Source organism: Oncorhynchus masou, chromosome 32 (genome assembly GCF_036934945.1).
Source record: "Oncorhynchus masou masou isolate Uvic2021 chromosome 32, UVic_Omas_1.1, whole genome shotgun sequence".
In the NCBI taxonomy this organism is placed as follows: domain Eukaryota; kingdom Metazoa; phylum Chordata; class Actinopteri; order Salmoniformes; family Salmonidae; genus Oncorhynchus; species Oncorhynchus masou.
In genome coordinates, this window is record NC_088243.1 from 62,011,776 (window position 1) to 62,038,455 (window position 26,680).

Below are 26,680 nucleotides of genomic sequence, written 5' to 3' on the forward strand. Positions count from 1 at the left end.
ATTCACCAGTCAGCCCATATCCACCAGTCAGCCCATATCCACCAGTCAGCCCATATACACCCAGTCACCCTATATTCACCAAGTCAGCCCATATACACCCAGTCACCCTATATTCACCAAGTCAGCCCATATCCACCCAGTCACCCTATATTCACCAAGTCAGCCCATATCCACCCAGTCAGCCCCTCCCAGTCCCATTCATGTCCATATGAATTGTCCAGGATGATCTTATCTTAGGCTATATGGAATATTTATTAGGTAAGAGCAAAAAAAAAAGCACAGGAAGAAGAGGACAGCAGTGTGACAACAACAGCTACAACAGATGAGGACTCTGACTGTGGGGTGGGTGGGTGGGGGGGGGGGGTATGTTCAGTATACAGTAATAATGATAATTCAAAGAAAAACATAGATGCACGGACTAACTCTCTAACATGACAGGCAGTTTAGTTCAGTTACTTACAGTATTGACTGTCTGGCCTGAGGGATTCCATATACCATGGTCTTTATGTCTCATTTGTAAACCACAATATGTTTCAATCAATATCAACAGGAAGAATATCTTGATCTTTAGTCATAATAACCTCCCTGGGGTTGTTGTGTTCTCCATGTAACCTTTACATTTAGGTTAGATATCATCACCACAGACAGACACAGAGCTCCTCCATGTTAATGTACCACCCCATATCCATTCCCCTATATGCAGCACAGATACATTTATGTCATATAAACCGATTACACCTACTGATAGTACTAGATGGATAATGGATCAATAACGGATCTATAGTAGTTCTCCAATATATGGTGGGATTACGTGTGCATATTAGCACAGGCCCAGTCTCAGCAGGAGTTGTTTCAGGCTAGCAGCCAGTGCAGTTCTTCAGTATCCACTTGTCCAGTTCCTTGTTTCAATAGCTCTTGTTGTTTCAGGTTGTTGCAGGCTGATTCCTCCTCTAATGTGCAGGTGAGTCTTACATGATGATGCCACTATTCTGTCTATGAATCACTCCAGGTTTTCACAGTGGCACAGTCAACGTCAATCAGTTACTACCGTGACAACAATGTCAACTGGGACCAAGAGAACATATCACTTCTACACCCGTGACAGAGTTCGATGCTATTTAGCTTCGACAAGCAAAAAGTAAACAGTGTGTACATACAAACTTACAATATAGTGAAAGTAAAACAGTCAAAAAACAAACAATAAGAAGCTCATAAAGTCACAGTGAAACATTTCTGTCAATAGACAGTTACCTTAACCACACTACATAATGCTGACAACAGTCCAGAACGTCCAAGACAGTTCAAAGTTCTAAAGGTCGTGGATTGGAGGTCCAGGAATCCAAAGTTCAAACGGCGAGTTGATATTGTAATGAGACATCTGGATGGCAAAGCAACACACAGGAACAACCTCAGTTCAGCTGGATCTAAGGAGAGGAAAGGGACTATGGACAACCCTTGCATTGATACATGTACAGTATTCATCTATTTACATTAAATCCATTTTTCTCAAATATACTCCAGAGTAATCTGGATAGAACATAAGGTTGGTTTCCCCTACCCAGAGAAAGTCTAGTCGTGTACTAAAAAGCAAGTGGTTCTTAGTCCGGGCCTAGGCTTAATCTGTGTCCGGGAAGCTGGCATATATGGTTGAAAATATTGACACTATTTCTTTAAATAGTCCTTGGTGACGGCCTCTAAGAAGTTGGGAGCAGACATGAGAATGGTGAAGGTGCCAACGATGGAGAAGAGAGTGAAGGCCACCAGACACAGTCTGTCCACCACGGCAGCAGCAAACTTCCACTCGCTGCAGATCGCCACTTCCTCATCCTGGTCCCTGAAGCGCTGGGCAATATACGACACCTCCTCCAGGATTTGAAGGACCTCCGGAGGAGGAGTAAAGATCAACCCCCTTCCTCCTCCAGCACCTCCCCCTGGGGGCTCAGCCTCCTCGCATGGGGTCCCTTGGGCCCGCCCCCCCAACGCCACGCCTGAATCACTGGAGGGGGGGCAACGGGGGCTCTCCACGGCATGGTAGCTGAAGTAGAGGCTCATGTTGCCGTTGGAGGTGCCGGTGGGGCATGTGGCGCAGGGGGCCTGGGAGAGGGGCGTGGTGAGGCCCGTAATGGTGCCCATGGGTCCCATCTCGATGGAGCTGGCGCTGGAGTGGTGCTGTGGAGTGTGGCGGTACTTGTAGCCTGCCGGTTTACGCTCCTCGCCTGGCTGTTTCATACGCAGGAACCAAGCACACCAGTTCAAAAGCACTATCCTGACCTGGAGAGAGAGAGAGAGGGAGGGAGGGAGGGAGAGGGGGTTGAGACTGCAACACACATATACACACAATGTGTGATGGTTGATGAGTGATGAGAATGACAATGATGCAGACGACAGCGGCAACGACAACAACGACGATGACAACAATGATGAGGATGAAGACGACGATGACAACAATGATGAGGATGAAGACGACGATGACAACAATGATGTGGATGAAGACGACGATGACAACAATGATGAGGATGAAGACGATGATGACAACGATGAGGATGAAGATGACGATGATGACAACAATGATGTGGATGAAGACGACGATGACAACAATGATGATTACGAAGACGACAATAATAAGGACGAAGATGACGATGATGACAACAACGATGTGGATGAAGACGACAATGATGACAACAACGATGATTACGGAGACTACTATAATGAGGACGAAGACAACCATGGTGACAGCAACGATGAGGGTGAAGACGACGATGATGACGACGATGATGAGAACGAATACGACGATGATAACAACAATGATGATTTCGATGATGTCAATAACGATGAGGACGAAGACGACGATGATGACGACGATGTGGACAAAGATGACGATGATACAACAACGAGAATGATGAGGGATATGATGAAGATTGGGAGTGGGACTCACCCATCTGGGCATTTTTCCGCCCTGAGGGTCGTGGTGATGAAACTGCAGGACCAGAACAGTCACCACTACAGACAGACCCACTATCATCATGGTGCTGGCAAAGTACTGAGCTACAAACCACAACCAGATCAAACATTAACAATGTGACATCATACATCACACAGACACTGACCAACAGAAGGGAGAGACGGTGCATCCCAAATGGCACTGGGTAAAGGCAGCAAACTAAAGAGGGAATAGGTTGACATTTAGTACACAGCCAGAGAATCTTGTCTTTGTAGTTGTAGTGTGGTTTCAGTTGAATGAGTCTTTGTATATCTGTGGAAAATCAAGCAGCCCGATAATATAACACTTTGGTAAACATTCACCGAGGGTGGAGGCAAACGCCGCCAAGCTTAAGAGCTGACTCTTTGAGAGCACATCATGGATGTGTTCTCTCAGGGGAGGGACTGAGGGAAGGAAGGGAAGAATGGAGGGAGGGAAGGGAGCTCCACTCCACTCGAGCATTAACTCAACACGGCTCTTTCCCAAATATCTCAGCTTTGTAACTGTCTCACAGACCAGACACACCCCTTCCCTCTCTCTGTTAGCAAACAACCGCTAAATGCTTCAGACATGAACAAACGCTAGCAGGAGGCTAGCAGGGCAAAGGGCACATGACCCACTGTGCGATCAGGGGTACAGATTATCCCTGGTCGGCTTATGAGGAGGAGGATGGGAAGGAGTAGGGAATCATAATTTCCAGAAAATCGACCAAGTTTCAACACTGGGAATAATTCATATTTATCACGGGAATCCTAGGAAATACCGCAAAAATCAGAAGTGGTCATTCAAAGCATTTTTAAAAAATTATATAGTCACTGTGCCAGGGTTCTTCCCAAATAAGAGGGGCGCTGCACCACATTGCCGGCTTGGCTGCACCACTATGTAAAGATTTCAGAGCAAATTAAACTGATATTTAGTAATGATAAAGTAACTATCGCCAATGACATTGTTATGAATTGCGAAACAGGCCGTACATAAATGCAGAGCATTATCATGTTCCTCAATTCATTCAGCACATTTCAGCAATAGGCTCTCAACACAGAGCACGCTGAGGGCACACAGAGCACGCTGAGGGCACACAGAGCACGCTCAGGGCACACAGAGCACGCTGAGGGCACATAGAGCACGCTGAGGGCACATAGAGCACGCTCAGGGCACACAGAGCACGCTGAGGGCACATAGAGCACGCTGAGGGCACATAGAGCACGCTCAGGGCACACAGAGCACGCTGAGGGCACATAGAGCACGCTGAGGGCACATAGAGCACGCTCAGGGCACACAGAGCACGCTGAGGGCACATAGAGCACGCTGAGGGCACATAGAGCACGCTGAGGGCACATAGAGCACGCTGAGGGCACATAGAGCACGCTCAGGGCACACAGAGCACGCTGAGGGCACATAGAGCACGCTGAGGGCACATAGAGCACGCTCAGGGCACACAGAGCACGCTGAGGGCACATAGAGCACGCTGAGGGCACATAGAGCACGCTGAGGGCACATAGAGCACGCTCAGGGCACACAGAGCACGCTGAGGGCACATAGAGCACGCTGAGGGCACATAGAGCACGCTGAGGGCACACAGAGCACGCTGAGGGCACACAGAGCATGCTCAGGGCACACAGAGCACGCTGAGGGCACACAGAGCACGCTGAGGGCACACAGAGCACGCTGAGGGCACACAGAGCACGCTGAGGGCACATAGAGCACGCTCAGGGCATACAGAGCACACAACAAGTATAGCTTTGTCGTATCATACAAACTTTGCAATGGCAGTCAAACAAAAGTCAAAGGACCAAAGTTGCTAAGCTTTCTAGATAGCCTACTTCAACGAAAGAGAAAATATCTCCTATATTTCGCAAAACCTAGTTGATGATTATACAGATCGCAGATCAGCTCATGAATAACAGGGACATGAAAAGTGGAAAGATACTGAGAATATAAAACATTAGGAACACCTGCTCTTTCCATGACATAGACTGACCAGGTGAAAGCTATGATCCCCTATTGATGTCACTTGTTAAATCCACTTCAATCAGTGCAGATGAAGGAGAGGAGACAGGTTAAAGAAGGATTTTAAAAGCCTTGAGATAATTAAGACATAGATTGTGTATGTGTGTCATTCAGAGGGTGAATGAGTACAACAAAAGATTTAAGTGCCTTTGAACAGGGTATGGTAGTAGGTGCCAGGCGCACCGGTTTATGTCAAGAACTGTAATGCTGCTGGGTTTTCATGCTCAACAGTTTCCAGTGTGTCTCAAGAATGGTCCACCACCCAAAGGACACCCAGCGAACTTAACACAACTGTGGGAAGCATTGGAGTCAACATGGGCAAGCATGCCTGTGGAAAGCTTTCGACACCTTGTAGATGCCATGCCTACAAGTAATTGAGGCTATTCTGAGAGCAAAAGGGGAGGGGTGCAACTCAATATTAGGAAGGTGTTCCTAATGATTTGTATACTCTGTGTAGTTTAAATATCAAGGTATCTTAAAGGGGACTATGGGCTCTATGTAAAGCTGAAGCATTACAGATTCCGCGATAGAAATCTTAGTGGTGTGAAGTACTTAAGTAAAAATACTTTAAAGTACTACTTAAGTGTAGTTTTTTTGGGTACCTGTACTTTATTTTACTATATATATTTTTGAAATGTTTTCCTTTACTTCACTACATTCCTAAAGAAAATGCTGTACTTTTTCCTCCATACATTTACCCCGACACCCAAAAGTACTCGTTACATTTTGAATGCTTAGTAGGACAGGACAATGGTCTAATTCACACACTTATCAAGAGAACATCCCTGGTCAACCCTCCTGCCTCTGATCTAGCGGACTCACTAAACCCATGCTTCGTTTGTAAATGATGTCTGAGTGTTGGAACGTGCCCCTGGCTATCCATAAAATAAAATTTAAAAAAATTAAAAAATGGTGTCGATTGGTTTGCTTAATATAAGTAATTTGAAATTATTTAAACTTTTACTTTTACTGTTGATACTTAAGTATATTTAAAACCAAATACTTTTAGACTTTCACTCTTACTTGAGTCATTTTCTATTAAGATATCTTTACTTTTACTCAAGTATGATAATTAGGCCCTTTTTCCACCACTGAGAAATGTAAAAGTAATTTGCGATTGAGCCGACATATGCAGCGCCTAACGTGAACGCAGTCTACGCAAATGCAGTCTCCTCATACTGTTTGCTGATCACACATTCTCTACCGGAGCTCTCATGTGGGCACAAGTACGAGACAGCGCTGTCAGGGATTTCCTCCTCTTCTTCCGAAGAGGAGAGGCGAAAAGGATCGGAGGACCAATATGCGGCGTGGTAAGTGTCCATGGTTCTTTTAATAAGAAATAGTACACATGAACAACTGAATACAAAAAAACAATAAACGTGGAAAACCTAAACAGCCTTATCTGGTGCAAACAAACACAGAGACAGGAACAATCACATACGAAACACTCAAAGAATATGGCTGCCTAAATATGGTTCCCAATCAGAGACAATGATAAACACCTGCCTCTGATTGAGAACCACTCCAGGCAGCCATAGACTATTCTAGACAACCCCACTAACCACAATCCCATGACCTACAAAAAAACCTAAGACAAAACACACCACATAAATAACCCATGTCACACCCTGGCCTGACCAAAATAATAAAGAAAACACAAAATACTAAGACCAGGGCATGACAGAACCCCCCCCACATCCTCCAAGGTGCGGACTCCCGGCTGCACACCTAAACCCATAGGGGAGGGTCCGGGTGGGCGTCTGTCCAAGGTGGCAGCTCCGGCGCGGGACGTGGACCCCACTTCAACAAAGTCTTAGTCCGCTTTATACGCGTCCTTAGATATGCGACCCTCGCCGCCGACCTTGGCCTAGTAACCCTCACCAAGGGCCCCACTGGACTGAGGGGCAGCTCCGGACTTATGGGTAGCTCGGGACTGAGGGGAAGCTCAGGCAGGTTGATGGCTCTGGTAGATCCTGGCTGGCTGGTGGTTCTGGCAGATCCTGGCTGACTGGCGGTTCCGGCAGATCCTGGCTGACTGGCGGTTCCGGCAGATCCTGGCTGACTGGCGGTTCCGGCAGATCCTGGTGGATCCTGGCTGAATGGCGGATCCTGGCTGACTGGCGGATCTGGAAGATCCTGGCTGACTGGCGGATCCTGGCAGACTGGCGGCTCTGGCTGCTCCATGCTGACTGGCGGCTCTGGCTGCTCCATGCTGACTGGCGGCTCTGGCTGCTCCATGCAGACTGGCGGCTCTGGCTGCTCCATGCAGACTGGCGGCTCTGGCTGCTCCATGCAGACTGGCGGCTCTGGCTGCTCCATGCAGACTGGCGGCTCTGGCTGCTCCTGGTGGATCCTGGCTGAATGGCGGATCCTGGCTGACTGGCGGATCTGGAAGATCCTGGCTGACTGGCGGATCCTGGCAGACTGGCGGCTCTGGCTGCTCCATGCTGACTGGCGGCTCTGGCTGCTCCATGCTGACTGGCGGCTCTGGCTGCTCCATGCAGACTGGCGGCTCTGGCTGCTCCATGCAGACTGGCGGCTCTGGCTGCTCCATGCAGACTGGCGGCTCTGGCTGCTCCATGCAGACTGGCGGCTCTGGCTGCTCCATGCTGACTGGCGGCTCTGGCTGCTCCATGCTGACTGGCGGCTCTGGCTGCTCCATGCTGACTGGCGGCTCTGGCTGCTCCATGCAGACTGGCGGCTCTGGCTGCTCCATGCAGACTGGCGGCTCTGGCTGCTCCATGCAGACTGGCGGCTCTGGCTGCTCCATGCAGACTGGTGGCTCTGGCTGCTCCATGCAGACTGGCGGCTCTGGCAGCTCCATGCAGACTGGCGGCTCTGGCAGCTCCATGCAGACTGGCGGCTCTGGCAGCTCCATGCAGACTGGCGGCTCTGGCTGCTCCTTGCAGACTGGCGGCTCTGGCTGCTCCTTGCAGACTGGCGGCTCTGGCTGCTCCTTGCAGACTGGCGGCTCTGGCTGCTCCTTGCAGACTGGCGGCTCTGGCTGCTCCTTGCAGACTGGCGGCTCTGGCTGCTCCTTGCAGACTGGCGGCTCTGGCTGCTCCTTGCAGACTGGCATCTCTGGCTGCTCCTTGCAGACTGACAGCTCTGGCGGCTCCTTGCAGACTAGCAGCTCTGGCAGTGCTGGACAGCCGGGAGACTCCGGCAGCGCTGAACAGGCGAGAGACTCCGTCAGCGCTGTAGAGGAGGAAGGCTCTGACTGCGCTGGACAGGCGGGAGACTCCGGCAGCGCTGGAGAGGAGGAAGGCTCTGGCAGCGCTGGACAGGTGAAGCGTACTATAGGCCTGGTGTGTGGTGCTGGCACTGGAGGTATTGGGTCGAGGACAAGCACAGGAAGCCTGGTGCGGGGAGCTGCCACCGGAGGGCTGGTGCGTGGAGGTGGTACTGGATAGACCGGACCGTGCAGGCGCACTGGAGCTCTTGAGCACCGAGCCTGCCCAACCTTGCCTGGTTGAATACTCCCGGTCGCCCTGCCAGTGCGGCGAGGTGGAATAGCCCGCACTGGGCTATGCAGGCGAACCGGGGACATCGTGCGCAAGGCTGGTGCCATATAAGCCGGCCCAAGGAGACGCACTGGAGACCAGATGCGTAGAGCCGGCTTCATGACACTTGGCTCGATGCTTACTCTAGCCCGGCCGATACGAGGAGCTGGTATGTAGCGCACCGGGCTATGCACCCGCACTGGAGACACTGTGCACTCCACAGCATAACACGGTGCCTGCCCGGTCTCTCTAGCCCCCCGGTAGGCACAGGAAGTTGGCGCAGGTCTCCTACCTGGCTTTGCCATACTCCCTGTGTGCCTCCCCCCAAGACATTTTTGGGGCTGACTCTCGGGCTTCCATCCGCGTCGCCGTGCTGCCTCCTGATACCAGCGCTTCTCCGCCTTCTCCGCCTCCAGCTCTTCTTTGGGGCGGCGATATTCTCCAGGCTGAGCCCAGGGTCCTTTACCATCCAATATCTCCTCCCATGTCCAGATATCTGGATTACGCTGCTCCTGCTGCCGCTGCCTGTCACCACGCCGCTTGGTCCTGTTGTGGTGGGTGATTCTGTTCGGGATTTCCTCCTCTTCTTCCGAAGAACAGAGGCGAAAAGGATCGGCGGACCAATATGCGGCGTGGTAAGTGTCCATGGTTCTTTTAATAAGAAATAGTACACATGAACAACTGAATACAAAAAAAACAATAAACGTGGAAAACCTAAACAGCCTTATCTGGTGCAAACAAACACAGAGACAGGAACAATCACCCACGAAACACTCAAAGAATATGGCTGCCTAAATATGGTTCCCAATCAGAGACAACGATAAACACCTGCCTCTGATTGAGAACCACTCCAGGCAGCCATAGACTATTCTAGACAACCCCACTAACCACAATCCCATGACCTACAATAAAACCACAAGACAAAATACACCACATAAATAACCCATGTCACACCCTGGCCTGACCAAAATAATAAAGAAAACACAAAATTACTAAGACCAGGGCGTGACAAGCGCAGAGTAGCACGGGAAATGTAACAGCGGTATTTTGACATGCATAGGGCGATTCAACCGATGGATTACAGAATACAGTTAGGAATTTTCATGTGAGAAAGGAGTCAGGATTTAGGGTTTCAATGGGACTGGGACTGGATAGGAAAATAGCCCAGGATTTAGGATGTAGTGAACAGTTCATAGGCCTATCTGATCTGAAGAGTCACAGTGACAGCTCAAAGAGGCGCAGGTTATTTTAGGTAAAGGCTTCCATGCGACAACATGTTTGGATAATGTGCTATTTTATTTTTCGTTAATCTGCTGCTGCGCATGTTGTGTATTTTGTGGAATTGCATTAGCGCCACATTCCGGGATCCCTGCTGCCATTCTTAATCCCTAAGAAGGAGTACTGAAGAAGAGGAGGAAATGGAGAAGACAGAGGAAGAGCATGGTGAAGAGGAGGAGCAGGAGGAAGAGGAGGAAAACACTGAACTAGAACAAAAATGAAGACGATAAGTATGAGAAAGAGGAGGTCGAGACAGGAGTGGGATTCTATTAGGAGGAAGAGTTGAATGAAGAAACCAGATAGGAGCCCTGTCAGAGGGTGTAATCCAGCAGAGTGGAGGTGCGAAGTGCAGAGATGGTCCTACATAGTGCTGACTAACACTGCCCTTCACTTATAATTCTACACAGCCCATGCACATCTGAGCCTGTCAGCATCTTCACACATACACACACACACACACACAAACAGAGAGATAGAGCGGGATTGATACATAATAAACACAACTAATGGGGCATTTCTCAGTAAAAGCCGCGCTCTGTTACACTAACTCAACTGAGACACACACATACACACAGTTTATGGTGCTCTGTTCAATAGCGCTAACACACAAGCACACCCACACGCACATTTATATAATTAACAAATGTATCACACGCACACGAAAATGAGATGAAGCAGAGACAGAGAGAGAGACGAGAGAGACAAGAGAGAGAGAGATGAGAGAGATGAGAGAGAGAGATGAGAGAGACGAGAGAGAGAGACAGAGAGAGAGAGATGAGAGAGACGAGAGAGAGAGAGATGAGAGATGAGAGAGACGAGAGCGATGAGAGAGATGAGAAAGATATACGAGAGAGACGAGAGAGAGACGAGAAAAGAGAGAGAGACAAGAGATGAGAGAGAGAGACGATAGAGAGAGAGAGAGAGAGAGAGAGAGACGAGAGAGAGAAATGAGAGAGAGATGAGAGAGACAGATGAGAGATGAGAGAAAGAGACAGATGAGAGATGAGAGAAAGAGATGAGAGAGTGAGATGAGAGACACACACACACACACACTCCTCCCAGGCCTCCACTCCATGAAAGTGATGTGATGGGCTGAACTTGTGAGCACTATCATGAGTGTCTCATCACAGCAGAAGCCTTTAAACTTCTCTCTCTCAGAACGTTACCCACTAAAGGTTACTCATCTCACGCCATCCATCCATTTATTAATGCCGCCTTCTGCTCTGCTCTTCTTCCTCTCCTCACAGGAAGCCTGGCTTGTCACGACCCACTAATAATGTTGCCAGTATCATCCTCATTGTCAGCCTGTTCCAACACCATCCTGCTCAAACATGACATCAGGGCATTGAGACTGACATTAAAGATATGTACAGTGAATTCGGAAAGGTATTCATAGCCCTTGACTTTTTCCACAGTCTCATTTTGAAATGGATTAAATCGTCCCCCGTCCCCCGTCCCCCCATCAATCTACACACTATAACCCATAATGACAATTATTATTATTATTCGACCATGCTGGTCATTTATGAACATTTGAACATCTTGGCCATGTTCTGTTATAATCTCCACCCGGCACAGCCGGAAGAGGACTGGCCACCCCACATATGCTCTCTCTAATTCTCTTTCTTTCTCTCTCTCGGAGGACCTGAGCCCTAGGACCATGCCCCAGGACTACCTGACATGATGACTCCTTGCTGTCCCCAGTCCACCTGGCCGTGCTGCTGCTCCAGTTTCAACTGTTCTGCCTTATTATTATTCGACCATGCTGGTCATTTATGAACATTTGAACATCTTGGCCATGTTCTGTTATAATCTCTACCCGGCACAGCCAGAAGAGGACTGGCCACCCCACATAGCCTGGTTCCTCTCTAGGTTTCTTCCTAGGTTTTGGCCTTTCTAGGGAGTTTTTCCTAACCACCGTGCTTCTACACCTGCATTGCTTGCTGTTTGGGGTTTTAGGCTGGGTTTTTGTACAGCACTTTGAGATATCAGCTGATGTACGAAGGGCTATATAAATAAATTTGATTTGATTTGATGACAAAGCAAAAATCGTTTTTGGAGAAATATTAGCTAATTTATAAAAAATAAAATAAATAAATATTTACATAAATATTCAGACCCTTTACTCAGTGTTGAAGCACCTTCGGCAGCAATTACAGCCTCGAGTCTTCTTGGATATGGATACACGGTTGACACCCCTGTATTTCTCCCATTATTCTCTGCAGATCCTCTCAAGCTCTGTCAGGTTGGATGGGAAGCGTCTCTGCACAGCAATTTTCAGGTCTAGGAGCAGGTTTTCATCAAGGATCTCTCTGTACTTTGCTCCATTCATCTTTCCCTCGATCCTGACTAGTCTCTCAGTCCCTGCCACTGAAAAACATCCCCACAGCATGATGCTGTCACCATCATGCTTCACCGTAAGGATGGTGCCAGTTTTTCTCCAGATGTGATGCTTGGCATTCAGGCAAAAGAGAGTTCATTATTGGTTTCATCAGACTAGAGAATCTTGTTCCTCATGGTCTGAGAGTCCTTTAGGTACCTTTTGGCAAACTCCAAGCGGCTATCATGTGCATTTTACTGAGGCGTGTCTTCCGTCTGGCCACTCTACCATAAAGGCCTGACTGGTGGAGTGCTGCAGAGATGGCTGTCCTTCTGAAAGGTTCTCCCATCTCAAGGGAGGAACTCTGGAGCTCTGTCAGAGTGACCATCAGGTTCTTGGTCACCCTGACCTAGGCCCTTCTCCCCCGATTGCTCAGTTTGGCTGGGCGGCCAGCTTTCGGAAGAGTGTTGATGGTTCCAAACTTCTTCCATTTAAGAATGATGGAGGCCACTGTGTTCTTGGGGACATTTTTTTGGTACCTTTCTCCAAGTCTGTGCCTCGACACACTTCTGTTTCTGAGCTCTACGTACAATTCCTTCGACCTCATGGCTTGGTTTTCGCTCTGACATGCACTGTCAACTGTGGGACCTTACATAGACAGCTGTGTGCCTTTCCAAATCATGTCCAATCAATTTAATTTACCACAGGTGGACTCGAATCATGTTGTAGAAGCATCTCAAGTATGATCAATGGAAACAAGATGCACCTGAGCTCAATTTCGAGTCTCATAGCAAAGGGTCTGAATACTTATGTAAATAAGGTAATTTTTTAAAATATTTTTTTTATACATTTGCAAAAATGTCTAAAAACCTGCCGTCGCTTTGTCATTATGGGGTATTGTATGTAGATTGATGAGGGTAAAAAATAATATCATATATTTTAGAATAAGGCTGTAATATTACAAAATGTGGAAAAAGTCAAGGGGTCTGAATAATTTCCGAATGCACTGTATACAGCTAGTCAAACCAAACCTAGCCATGCCATGAGAGGATAACAGACTGTTCTGACATACACATTAACACACACACACATTAATACCAACACACGCTCTCTCTGGGTTAACATTCACTAACTCACAGCCAATCAAACCAAACCATAAGAGGAAAGAAGATCATGTATAATAAACACGTGCACGTATACATACACACACACACACACAACCCACCGATGAGAGGCACAGAGTCTGAGGTGGCAGGCATGATCTCAGCAACCAGTAGCATAAAGACTGTTAGAGAAAGCAGGACTGTGATACCTGGAGAGAGAGAGAGAGAGAGAGAGAGAGAGAGAGAGAGAGAGAGAGAGAGACACGAGAGAGACAGAGAGACACGAGAGAGAGAGACGAGAGAGAGACAGAGAGAGACATCTGAAATTATTCTTGGAATACGTTACGCTAGGGATCGGTTATAACCTCTTGGCTAAACCAATTTGTTACACTGGTGGTTTCTCTGACATGTTCAAGGCAAGTTCCCAATTGGAAGCACTTACAGTTAACTGCTCCCCCCTTTGATATCTATTAATCAAGCCTAATATCCCTGACAGAATTTCAGGAAGGAGAGGATTCCAGAATGTGTGTTCAGACGTTCCCATCTGAACACAGCAGGAAGATAACCCATCATCCCAAGACATCCATCAATCAACCCAAATAATACACTTGGCAGAAGTTTGGTATGGATAGAATTCCATAACGGACGGAATTCCAAGACGGCTTCCCGGCGTTCCTTCCTTACCCAGGGAGATCTTCTCTCCTGAGTCGGCGGGCAGCAGGAAGACCAGCAGGGCCAGGCCAGAGATTAGGACACAGGGGATGAGAAGGTTGAGACCGTAGTAGAGGGTTCGTCTTCGCATGGTGACCGTGAAGGTGACGTCAGGGTAGGGCTCCTTACAGCAGTCATAGTACAGCTCATTACGCTTGGCCGGGACTCCTAGGAGACACACACACACACACTATGAAACACTGTTAGGGGTAATTCCAAATCAATGCATTTACATTGATTCAATGATGACCTGTTCACATGTTCTTTGACACACACACACACACACACACACACACACACACACACACACACACACACACACACACACACACACACACACACACACACACACACACACACACACACACACACACACACACACACACACACACTTCAAAAGACGGTCTTACACACGCCGGAGATCTACACACTCTCAAACACTTGTTCCTCTCACTGTGTAGAGTTGATCAAGTAACATGCCCCCTCTGGCAGTGTGGAGTGAACATGAAATATACATGCCCCCCCCCCCCCCAGGACAATCCAATGGCCCAGGTGGGTCACTGGGTCATAACTGGCTGGGGTGACACCCCCACAACACCATTCCCACCCACCTCTGTAGAGATAGAGACATGGAGATACATGGCTGATACAGAGACAGAGGGACAAGCAGATAGATTAAAAGAGACAGAGTAGAGAAAGAGACAGAATAGAGACAGAGTGGAGAAAGAGACAGAGAGACGGAGAGACAGAGTAGAGACAGTGGAGAAAGAGACAGAGAGACAGCGAGACAGAGTAGAGAAAGAGACAGAGAGACAGAGTAGAGAAAGAGACAGAGTAGAGAAAGAGACAGAGAGACAGAGTAGAGAAAGAGACAGAGACGGAGAGACAGAGAGAGAGTAGAGAAAGAGACAGAGAGACAGAGACCGAGAGAGACAGAGACCAAGAGACAGAGAGAGACAGAGACCAAGAGACAGAGAGATAGAGAGACAGAAGACAGAGAGATAGAGAGTCAGAAACACAGATAGAGAGACAGAGTAGAGAAAGATACAGAGTAGAGAAAGAGACAGAGTAGAGAAAGAGAGACAGATAGACAGAGTAGAGAAAGAGACAGAGTAGAGAAAGAGACAGAGTAGAGAAAGAGAGACGGAGAGACAGAGTAGAGAAAGAGACAGAGTAGAGAAAGAGACAGAGACGGAGAGACAGAGAGAGAGAGAGAGACAGAGAGACAGAGTAGAGAAAGAGACAGAGAGAAAGAGACAGAGAGACCGGGAGACAGAGAGAGAGACAGAGACCAAGAGACAGAGAGACAGAGACCAAGAGACAGAGAGATAGAGAGACAGAAACACAGATAGAGAGACAGAGTAGAGAAAGATACAGAGAGACACAGAGACACAGAGAGACAGAGTAGAGAAAGAGAGAGAGACAGAGAGATAGAGAGACAGAAACACAGATAGAGAGACAGAGACAGAGTAGAGAAAGAGACAGAGAGACACAGAGAGACAGATAGAGACAGACACAGAGACAGAGAGAGAGTGGAGACAGAGAGATAGAGAGACAGAGTAGAGAAAGAGACAGAGACACAGAGACAGAGAGAGAGTGGAGACAGAGAGATAGAGAGACAGAGTAGAGAAAGAGACAGAGACATAGACACAGAGAGAGAGACAGAGAGATACAGAGACAGAGAGATAGAGAGACAGAGAGACAGAGATATAGAGAGACAGAGAGAAACACAAGCACAAGAAAATGCAGTGCTATCTGTCCCTAAATCGACAGCATACCGTGGCTAACTATTTTACCATGGTTACTGATCAAAACCTTAGAAAGACCTTGACAAAGTACAGGCTCAGTGAGCACAGCCTTGCCATTGAGAAGGGTAGACACATGAAAGCCTGGCTCCCTGTAGAGTAAAGGCTGTGCAACCACTGCACAACAGCAGAACCTGAGACAGAGCTGCATTTCCTGACAAAATGTCAAAAATATAAAACAATTAGAGAGTGTATTTTTCCCAAATTTGAAACCCTTATTCAAGGTTTCAAAGACCTCTCTGATAGGAATAGGCTACCCATCCTGCTGGGGGAGGACGCAGAGAGCTGTGGGTTGGCAGCACACTACTGCCTGCCATAAGATGAGGGACAGTGTCTGACAGACCAATCAACCTGCACATGTCCTCTACTGTATGCTTATTGTTATTGTTCAATGTATGGTTATTTTGACCCTTGGTTATTGTTGTTACTGTTGTCCTGTTGACAATTTTGATTCTTATTATTTTAATATTGTAAATATCCAAGCTTCGGCAATGTGTACATTGTTACGTCATGCCAATAAAGCAAATTGAATTGAGACAGTTGAGAGAGAGAGTTTTTTTTCAGGTTTAAATACTCTTTATTGGGTCTGGGGGCCCACCACACAATAAATACTCATACAAAACCACAGTTACACATCAATTAGTAGGATCCAGGTGTACCAGATGCATCTTGGTGGCTATAGCTCCATGTATTATCCTCCATTGGAGGTCAGCTGTCCTCTTATCAATGGGCAGTTTATATAATGATCGCCAACAGCCTTTTGGAGAGGCACCTGGACCAAGCACATCCGCCCACCTCGTCGATTTTACCACTTCCAGGGAAGAGGCATGGGACACCTTTACACATGTTCTGTACATGGCCTTCTTTCCCACCTCCTTGAACTCCCCCAGCTCCGGGGCATCGAAGGAAAGCAGCATCCCCACGTCCTCTTCAAATGCCCCCATCGCAGCACTAACAATCAGTGCAGGGAACATAATCCAGACCCTCCATCCACCGATCAGAATTGGAAGTGTAAGTCACATACTGCAGATGAAGCTCTGGCAAGGAGTCGCAGACCTCATCGACGACCTTCCTCAGTAGGCGAGATGATCGGATCCCCGCTCTTTTTCCCAGCTCCTCCAACGAGCTGCTCCAGCTCCGCATCAGATGCCCCTTCTTGGTATACCCCACGCCTAACAGGCATGAACGTAGGCTAGCTGAACCCAGAACACGGGACTGGATGGCAGTGTTATGAAAAAGAGGCTCTTCAAAAAGCCACATCCCTGGTGGCGTGCCGGCCTTACGGGACTTGAGAAAGACTCTCCAAGCCTGCATAACAGACTCATAAAATGGAGTCAGGCCAGTCAAATCACCCCCCTCCAGTTTTAAGAGGAAAAGATGCCTGTCTAAGCCCAAACAACCCGCTCTCCTCATCAATGTGTAGGCTGTTTCAACCCAGCTCGAACAGTCTCTGTACAACAATCTCTGGGCTGCTTGGAGCCGGAAAGCCGTGATCCTAGAGGAAATGTCCACCAGGCCTTGCCCACCCTCGTGCAGTGGCAGGTACAGGGCTGCAGCTTTAATCCAGTGTTGTCCAGACCAGAAGAAATTGACAAGGGTCCTCTGAAACTCTTGTATCAGACCCTTTGGTGGCTGTAAAATCATTAGTCTGTGCCACAGGGTAGAAGCAGCAAGATTATTAGCTACCAGGACCCGTCCCCTATAAGACAGCTGGGGCAACATCCATATCCACCTTGACAGTCTGGCACACACTTTCTCCACTACACCCTCCCAGTTCTTTTTCTGAAAGACATCGGAGCCTAGAAAAAAAACAAAGTCTTCATCCCATCTCTGCCCCACTGAAGTCCCCCTGGTAACCTTGGAGTGGACCCCATCTGAAGCTGACCTGCCCACAGCGCTTCACTCTTTCCCCAATTGACTCTAGCTGAGGAGGCCCCCTCATACACCTTTAAAGTGTTTGAGAGAACCTTAACATCCTCACCCCCTGTAATAAAAACTATCACGTCATCTGCATACGCAGACAGTGCTATCGTGGGACCCTTCATTACACCTGGCACAGAGAAACCAGTAAGCTTCGCTCTTAAAAAACAAAGCATTGGTTCAATCGCCAGACTATATAACTGCCCTGAAATTGGGCATCCCTGCCTGATGCCCCTTTGGACAGGGATGGGGCAGCTTAAACCACCACCCACCTTCACCATACACGAGGCTCCAGCATACAGTAAATTCACCCAAGACAGAAAAACATCCCCAAACCCAAAGGCTTTCATTGTTTTAAACAAGTACTGATGGTCCACACGATCAAAAGCCTTCTCCTGATCCAACGAAAATAAACCCACATTTACATCAGACAGTTTACAAATGTCTAAAACATCTCTTATCATAAACAAGTTGTCAACAATAGAGCGATCAGGTACACAGTAGGACTGGTCCTTGTGGATCAACACTCCCAGATACTCTTTCAACCTGTTTGAGAGCATTTAGAAACAATTTTGTATTCTGCGCACAGCAAAGGAACAGGTCTCCAATTTTTTATGAGAGCCAAATCACCTTTTTTTGGCAACAGTGAAAGCACCACACGTTGACAGGATACAGGAAGAGAACCCTCATGAAAAGATTCACACAGCACTTCATAAAAATCCTCCCCAATAGACCCCCAAAAGTGCTTATAAAACTCAGATGGTAAACCATCGATGCCAGGGGCTCGGCCTGTTGAGAGCTGCATCACTGCTGTGGACAGTTCCTGCAGTGTAATGTCAGCGTCCAATGTGACTCTCTGCTCAGGTCCCAATTGGGGAAGACCATGTAACAACTGTTCAGTACACAGAGAGTCACAATCCTCCGCCTTATAAAGGGACAAGTAGAAATCCACGGCATGTTGACGCATTTCAATATCATTCGTGGTCACCTTCCCATCAGGGAGACGAAGGCAGACCATCTGTTTACGTTGAAATGCCGACTGTCCTAGGTTTTTTTAAAGCACTAGGAGCATCCATATCCTTGAGGGAAGCGAAACGAGACCTAATCAAGGCACCCTTCACTCTTTCATGCAGAAACGACCTCAGTTCATGTCTCTTGTCCTGTAAGTTCATGACTAGTCCAGGGTTGTTCTGAGTGAGCAGCTTCAATTCAATAGACTTGATGTCCTGTTCAAGGGCCTTGATAGTCTCTTTAACTTCAATTTGAGACAGAGCAGTATACTGTTGACAAAATACTTGTATTTGGGCCTTCCCAACCTTCCACCATTGTCTCAAGGACTCAAAATTCCCCTTTTATAACCCTCCATTTTTCCCAAAACAACAAAAACCTGTCACAAAACATGACATCATGTAACAATTTAACATTAAAATACCAGTAAGGTGATGACCTTCGTGGACAGGACAAGTGAATATCAACAGTAACAATATGATGATCAGAGAATCCCACAGGAGTAATGGCACACTTTCCAACCCTACTACATTATTGCTCAGATACATACAACCTGTCTAACCTTTCTGCACTGACACAACCTTCATTACTTTTTAGCCATGTGTACTGCCTAACTTTTGCATTCCTTACTCTCCACACATCAGAAAGCTCAAACTCAGTTAATAGGCCAGACAGGCAAGTGGCTGACCGCAGGTGAGGTTCTTCAGCGGTGCGATCAACAGTAAAATCCACTGTACAATTCCAGTCACCCCCTAAAACCATACACCCCTCTTGGTCACACTGTCTTAAGGTTTCCTTTATTTGATCAAAAACGGCAATACGCTCTGTACCCTCATTAGGAGCATAAACATAAAAAAAACATAACATCCACCTTGACCAATAAAACCCGACCCTTGACAATCTCTGTTGTAGATACCACAGTCACCCCTAAGCCTGAGGAAAACAAGATTGTCACCCCAGCACTGAAATTAGTACCATGACTGAGTACATGCTGCCCCTCCCACCACATACCCCAGTCAACCTCATTTTCCTCATCACTATGTGTCTCCTGTAGGAAAACTACATTAAGCCTTTTCTGTTTTATTACTTCTAATACCCAAGCCCTCTTATTCCTGTCCCTTCCCCCATTAAAATTAAGAGAACCTACTCTTAGTACTTCCATATAGAAAAGAAAAGCAGAAGAAACCACAGAGAAACCAACAAGAAAAAAGACACCCTATGAAGCATGATCATCATCATTATTTTTTTTCTTCTCTTAACCTGACTACGTTTCCCACCACCTTTTTCTGCTGCAACAGCAGTAATACATTTCCTCAAGCGAAACTGCTTCTTCTCACTCAATTGGTCTAATCACAGCTGACCTCACAAACTTATCAACATCAAAATAATCGGCCAATTTGACAGATTTCCCAAAAGTCTGATCCAGAAACTCATTTACCTCCTCTAGATTGAGTCATCACCAGCAGCTGTCATATCTAAAGAGATATCCATATCCTTCTCCTGATCCTCAGCTGAGACCACAGACAACTGACTCCCCTCTACCACATCCCTTTCAACACTCCCCACTTGCACCTCATCACTCGTACCAAGCATCTCCTCCACTACCTGGGAGACTAGCCCCAACTGAACATCACTACTCATAGTGGGCATCTCCTCCACTAACTGGGAGCCTAGCTCCACATGAACCCCAGCACTCGTAGTGGGCATCTCCTCCACTACCTGGGTAGCTTAGCTCCACATGAAAACCCTCCTGTACCTCATTACTCGTAGTGGGCATCTCCTCCACTACCTGGGTAGCTTAGCTCCACATGAAAACCCTCCTGTACCTCATTACTCATAGTGGGCATCTCCTCCACTACCTGGGAGCCTAGCTCTACATGAAAACCCTCCTGTACCTCATTACTCATAGTGGGCATCTCCTCCACTACCTGGGAGCCTAGCTCTACATGAAAACCCTCCTGTACCTCATTACTCGTAGTGGGCATCTCCTCCACTACCTGGGTAGCTTAGCTCTACATGAAAACCCTCCTGTACCTCATTACTCGTAGTGGGCATCTCCTCCACTACCTGGGTAGCTTAGCTCCACATGAAAACCCTCCTGTACCTCATTACTCGTAGTGGGCATCTCCTCCACTACCTGGGTAGCTTAGCTCCACATGAAAACCCTCCTGTACCTCATTACTCGTAGTGGGCATCTCCTCCACTACCTGGGAGCCTAGCTCTACATGAAAACCCTCCTGTACCTCATTACTCGTAGTGGGCATCTCCTCCACTACCTGGGTAGCTTAGCTCCACATGAAAACCCTCCTGTACCTCATTACTCATAGTGGGCATCTCCTCCACTCCCTGGGAGTCTAGCTCCACATGAACCCCCTCCTTTACCCCAGCACTCATACTGGGCACCTGCTCACCAGTCTGAGGAACTGGCTCTTCAGATACATCCTTACCTTCTACAACAATACTTTTCTGCAGCATAACATTTCCTTCTAATACAAGTTGCAACCCCGTGCCCTCAACACAGATAACTTGTTCCTAAGCAACAGGTGCTTGTGGCTGCTCTACCGCTGTCGGCTCACCTCTCCCTACATCAGTGGGCCCAGGCGTTACGATGACCACCTGTGCCCCTCCCTCTGCATTCTCCCTTTTCGGGCAAGCATATCGCTTATGACCAACATCCCCACACTCAAAACACCGTTGACTACCCGTACTAGCATAAGCCATATACATTCTATTATCATACTTGATTTTAAACGATAACTCTAAAGTCTGCTCCGGTGAGTCCAAAAACAAACATCTGTCGCCGAAATGACATTACCTGTTTCAACGCCGGGTGGTTGCAACCCAACGGGACAACCTTAATTGAACTGGCAAACTTCCCAAAGCGCAATAACTCGCGCTCCAATAGCTCATTTGGAATAAACGGTGGTACATTTGAAATCGTTACCCTTGTTGACGGGGAAAAAAGCGGCGTAACTTGAATAAACATTCCTTTAAGAAGTACGCCATGCTCAACCATACGATCAACCAGACACTCTTCTTTAAGAAGTACGCCATGCTCAACCATACGATCAACCAGACACTCTTCTTTAAGAAGTACGCCATGCTCAACCATACGATCAACCAGACACTCTTCTTTAAGAAGTACGCCATGCTCAACCATACGATCAACCAGACACTCTTCTTTAAGAAGTACGCCATGCTCAACCATACGATCAACCAGACACTCTTCTTTAAGAAGTACGCCATGCTCAACCATACGATCAACCAGACACTCTTCTTTAAGAAGTACGCCATGCTCAACCATACGATCAACCAGACACTCTTCTTTAAGAAGTACGCCATGCTCAACCATACGATCAACCAGACACTCTTCTTTAAGAAGTACGCCATGCTCAACCATACGATCAACCAGACACTCTTCTTTAAGAAGTACGCCATGCTCAACCATACGATCAACCAGACACTCTTCTTTAAGAAGTACGCCATGCTCAACCATACGATCAACCAGACACTCTTCTTTAAGAAGTACGCCATGCTCAACCATACGATCAACCAGACACTCTTCTTTAAGAAGTACGCCATGCTCAACCATACGATCAACCAGACACTCTTCTTTAAGAAGTACGCCATGCTCAACCATACGATCAACCAGACACTCGTCTTTAAGAAATACCACCACAGCTTTATTCATCCGGGATGCATAAGCACTATTCTCATAGCCTACCTTCTCTCCTATGGCGACCAGAAATTCCTCCACCGTAACAGCAGCTTCAGTAACACACCTAAAGCCGTGCCGAAGTGACAGGGACGGCATCCCCAATCGGGCTGCGATCCCCGCCAAAATCAGGGTAATTTCGATACGAAAAACAAAATACAGAATTCTACCACAACAAAAATAATAACCTTAATCATGCACAGAAGAAAAGCAAATAAATACCACCAAGACATAGCAAACCGAAAGAAAGTTGTGAATATTTAACTCTCCACAACACACGCACTACATCACTCAAACAATTCCCAGCATGCACCAATCACTCCCAGCATGGAGAGAGAGAGAGAGAGAGAGAGAGAGAGAGAGAGAGAGAGAGAGAGAGAGAGAGGAGGGAGAGAGAGACAGAAACAGAGACAGAGACAGTTGAACCAAATCGTACCCACGAGGTCCCACTCCCCGTTGGGTATGTAGGTAGACGTGTCCACGTCCAGCATCTGGAGGTCCAGCAGCCAGCCGTTGTGGGTCCAAGAGCCAAACTTCAGGTCACACTTCTGGACGTCGAAGGGGAACCAGCGCACGTCAATATAGCAGGTACTCTTCAGGATGCCCGGCGGTATGTACTGGCAGTAACCGGACGCATTCACCAGCACGTTAGTGTGGAAGGTAGCATCAAACCTTTCATCAGCACTAAAGGGAGAGGGAGGTAGAGAAAGGTAGAGGTAGAGAGAAAGAGAGATAAACATCTTTAACAACCTATAAGACTTCTCAATACATCCATGTCAATATGTAGACAGACAAATGTATTTATCTGATCCTATTTAGTTCAATGTCAATAATAGGATGGAATTTGGTTAAATGTCAATCTTAGTGGACGTGTTGCTACACTTTACTGACTGTAAAGAGCCAGACAAGCGCAGATGCATTGCAGAAGTGATGCATTAATTATACACATCGGAGAATACAAGGATATATATTGTGTTTAAATGAGAGAGAGAGAGAGAGAGAGAGAGAGAGAGAGAGAGAGAGAGAGAATTTGAAGTCAAATGTCTACTGTTTTCTGATGATCTGGTGCTTCTGTCACCAACCAAGGAGGGCCTACAACAGCGCCTATATCTTCTGCACAGACCTGAGCCTGGACAGTAAATCTCAGGAAGACCAAAATAATGGTGTTCCCAAAAAGGTCCAGTCGCCAGGACCACAAATACAATTTCCATCTAGACACCGTTGCCCTAGAGCACACAAAAAAACTATACATAACTTGGCCTAAACATCAGCGCCACAGGTAACTTCCACAAAGCTGTGAACGATCGGAGAAACAAGGCAAGAAGGGCCTTCTATGCCATCAAAAGGAACATAAAATTTGACAGATCAATTAGAATCTGGATAAAAATACTTGAATCAGTTATAGAACCCATTTCCCTTTAAGGTTGGGTGAGGTCTGGGTCAGCTCACCAACAAAAATTCACAAAATGGGACAACATAAAACACCAAATAATGCATGCAGAGCAGAATTAGGCTGATACACGCTAATTATCAAAATCCAGAAAAGATACGTTAAATTCTGCAACCACCTAAAAGGAAGCGATTCCCAAACCTTCCATAACAAAGCTATCACCTACAGAAAGATCCCTATGCAAACTGGTCCTGGGGCGCTGTTCACAGACACAAACACACCCCACAGAGACCCAGGACAGCAACACACAACCAAATCATGAGAAAACAAAAAGATAATTACTTGACACATAGGAAAGAATTCACAAAAAAAACTGAGCAAATCAGAATGCTATTTGGCCCTAAACAGAGAGTACACAGGGGCAGAATACCTGACCACTGTGACTGACCCAAAATTAAGGAAAGCTTTGACTATGTACAGACTCAGTGAGCATAGCCTAGCGATTGAGAAGGGCTGCTGAAGGCAGACAGGCTCTCAAGAGAAGACAGGCTATGTGCCCACTGCTCACAAAATGAGTTGAAACTGAGCTGCACTTCCTAACCCCCTGCCAAATGTATGACCATATTAGAGACACATATTTCCCTCAGATTAAACAGACCCACAAAGAATTTGAAAACAAACCCAATTTTGATAAACTCCAATATCTACTGAGTGAAATACCACAGTGTTCAATCACAGCAGCAAGATTTGTGACCTATTGCCACAAGAAAAGGGAAACCAGTGAAGAACAAACACCATCGTAAATACAACCCATATGTTTATTAATTTTCTGTTTTGTACTTTAACCATTTGCACATCGTTACAACACTGTATATAGACATACTATGACATTGGAAATGTCTATATTCTTTTGGAACTTCTATGAGTGTAATGTTTACTGTTAATATTGATTGTTTATTATCCAGTTCACTTGCTTTGGCAATGTTAATGTCAATAAAGCCCCTTGAACTGAACTGTGAGCACGTGAGAGAGAGAGAGAGCGTGAGAGAGAGCGTGCGAGAGCGAGAGAGCGTGCGAGAGAGCGAGAGAGCGTGCGAGAGAACGAGAGAGCGAGAGAGCGTGCGAGAGAGCGAGAGAGCATGCGAGAGAGCGAGCGAGAGAGCGAGAGAGCGTGCGAGAGAGCGAGAGAGCGTGCGAGAGAGCGTGCGAGAGAGAGAGACAGAGCGAGAGAGAGAGAGACAGAGCGAGAGAGAGAGAGAGAGAGAGAGAGAGCAAATGGGTCATTTTACCTGTTTATAGATAGCATGATAAAAGACAAGCCGCTCTAGAGCAACGGGTGGTGTGGGGCTGTGTGAGTGTGTGTTTTGCATATCAGATACTGTTTTCTACTGTGTGCGGGTGTGTGCGTGCATCTCTCTGCTGCTTCAGCTCAACCTGTCACAGTAATGTTCAGTGAAGCGCTATGCATGGCGAGCTGTGGACCGACCAGCCAGCACAGGGCCAGACAGGTGATGCCCAGGTGAGCTGATAATGTCATGAGATGTTAGACATGCAGCGACAGACAGGGAATAAACAAACCCCTGTCGTCCTTCATCTCTCAGCTGCTTGCCTGCTGTGCCTGCAAACGTCTGTGACACTGGGGTGCAAACACACATTTCTATGGTAAAACAAATATATACTCTTTGAGGTCAACTAAAGCCTGAGTTAAAGAGTTAAAAACAGTCAGACAACCTGTCCTGTGCTAACACACACAACCACACACACACACACACAACCACACACTCCATCAGATCATGAGATGAAACCTGACCAGCATATGCGGGAGATACCTCGGCAGACATATGCGGGAGATACCTCGGCACCCCTCCCTCCCTCCACCCCTCCTTACCTCCACCCCTCCTTACCTCCACTCCTCCCTCCCTCCAACCCTCCTTACCTCCACTCCTCCCTCCAACCCTCCTTACCTCTACCCCTCCCTACCTCCCTCCCTTTAGGACCAAGAGAACACTCTGGATGATGATAGATAAAGAGATTAAACTGGAGAGGAGAGGGATATGTTCCGGTTAGATGAGGCATTGTGACAATGGAGCTAATAAGGACATGATATGATCTACTGGGTCTAGTGGGTCTACTTGGTCTAGTGGTTCTACTTGGTCTAGTGGGTCTACTTGGTCTAGTGGGTCTACTTGGTCTAGCGGGTCTACTGGTTCTACTTGGTCTAGTGGGTCTACTGGGTCTAGTGGGTCTACTGGATCTAGTGGGTCTACTTGATCTAGTGGGTCTAGAGGGTCTACTGGGTCTAGAGGGTCTACTGGGTCTAGTGGGTCTACTAGGTACTGTGGGTCTAGTGGGTCTACTTGTTCTAGTGGGTCTAAAGGGTCTACTGGATCTAGTGGGTTTACTTGGTCTAGTGGGTCTACTCGGTCTAGAGGGTCTAGTGGATCTAGTGGATCTAGTGGGTCTACTGGGTCTAGTGGGTCTACTGGATCTAGTGGGTCTAGTGGGTCTACTTGGTCTAGTGGGTCTACTAGGTATTGTGGGTCTAGTGGGTCTAAAGGGTCTACTGGATCTAGTGGGTTTACTTGGTCTAGTGGGTCTAGAGGGTCTACTGGATCTAGTGGGTCTACTGGATCTAGTGGGTCTACTGGATCTAGTGGTTCTAGTGGGTCTACTTGATCTAGTGGGTCTAGAATGTCTACTTGTTCTAGTGGGTCTAGAGGGTCTACTGAGTCTACTGGATCTAGTGGGTCTACTAGGTCTAGTGCACATATGTCAGAGTCAAGGCCCGCGGGCCACATCCGGCCCGCGAGAAGGTTTTTTACGGCCCCTGGGATGATCTTGATTTATTATTAGAACCGGCCCGCAGACCGCAGCAAGCCGGCAGCCCGCAGATCTTTTACACGCACCAATACTACATTTCCCACAATGCAACGGTGA

At 47.3% G+C, this 26,680-nt stretch overlaps 1 protein-coding gene across 1 annotated transcript in view; it reads right to left on the minus strand.

Moving 5' to 3' along the window:
- Positions 1-243: 243 nt before the first annotated feature.
- LOC135526393 (neuronal acetylcholine receptor subunit alpha-7-like) overlaps positions 244-26,680 on the minus strand; it is a 96,609-nt gene continuing 70,172 nt past the window's right edge. Inside the window, exons 5-9 of the mRNA XM_064954737.1 lie at positions 22,790-23,037; positions 13,879-14,073; positions 13,317-13,403; positions 2,936-3,045; positions 244-2,271 (exon numbers count right to left, since the gene is read on the minus strand). Coding sequence (XP_064810809.1) covers positions 1,663-2,271; positions 2,936-3,045; positions 13,317-13,403; positions 13,879-14,073; positions 22,790-23,037 — 1,249 coding nt within the window. The 3' untranslated portion in view covers positions 244-1,662. The remainder of the gene's footprint in view (positions 2,272-2,935; positions 3,046-13,316; positions 13,404-13,878; positions 14,074-22,789; positions 23,038-26,680) is intronic.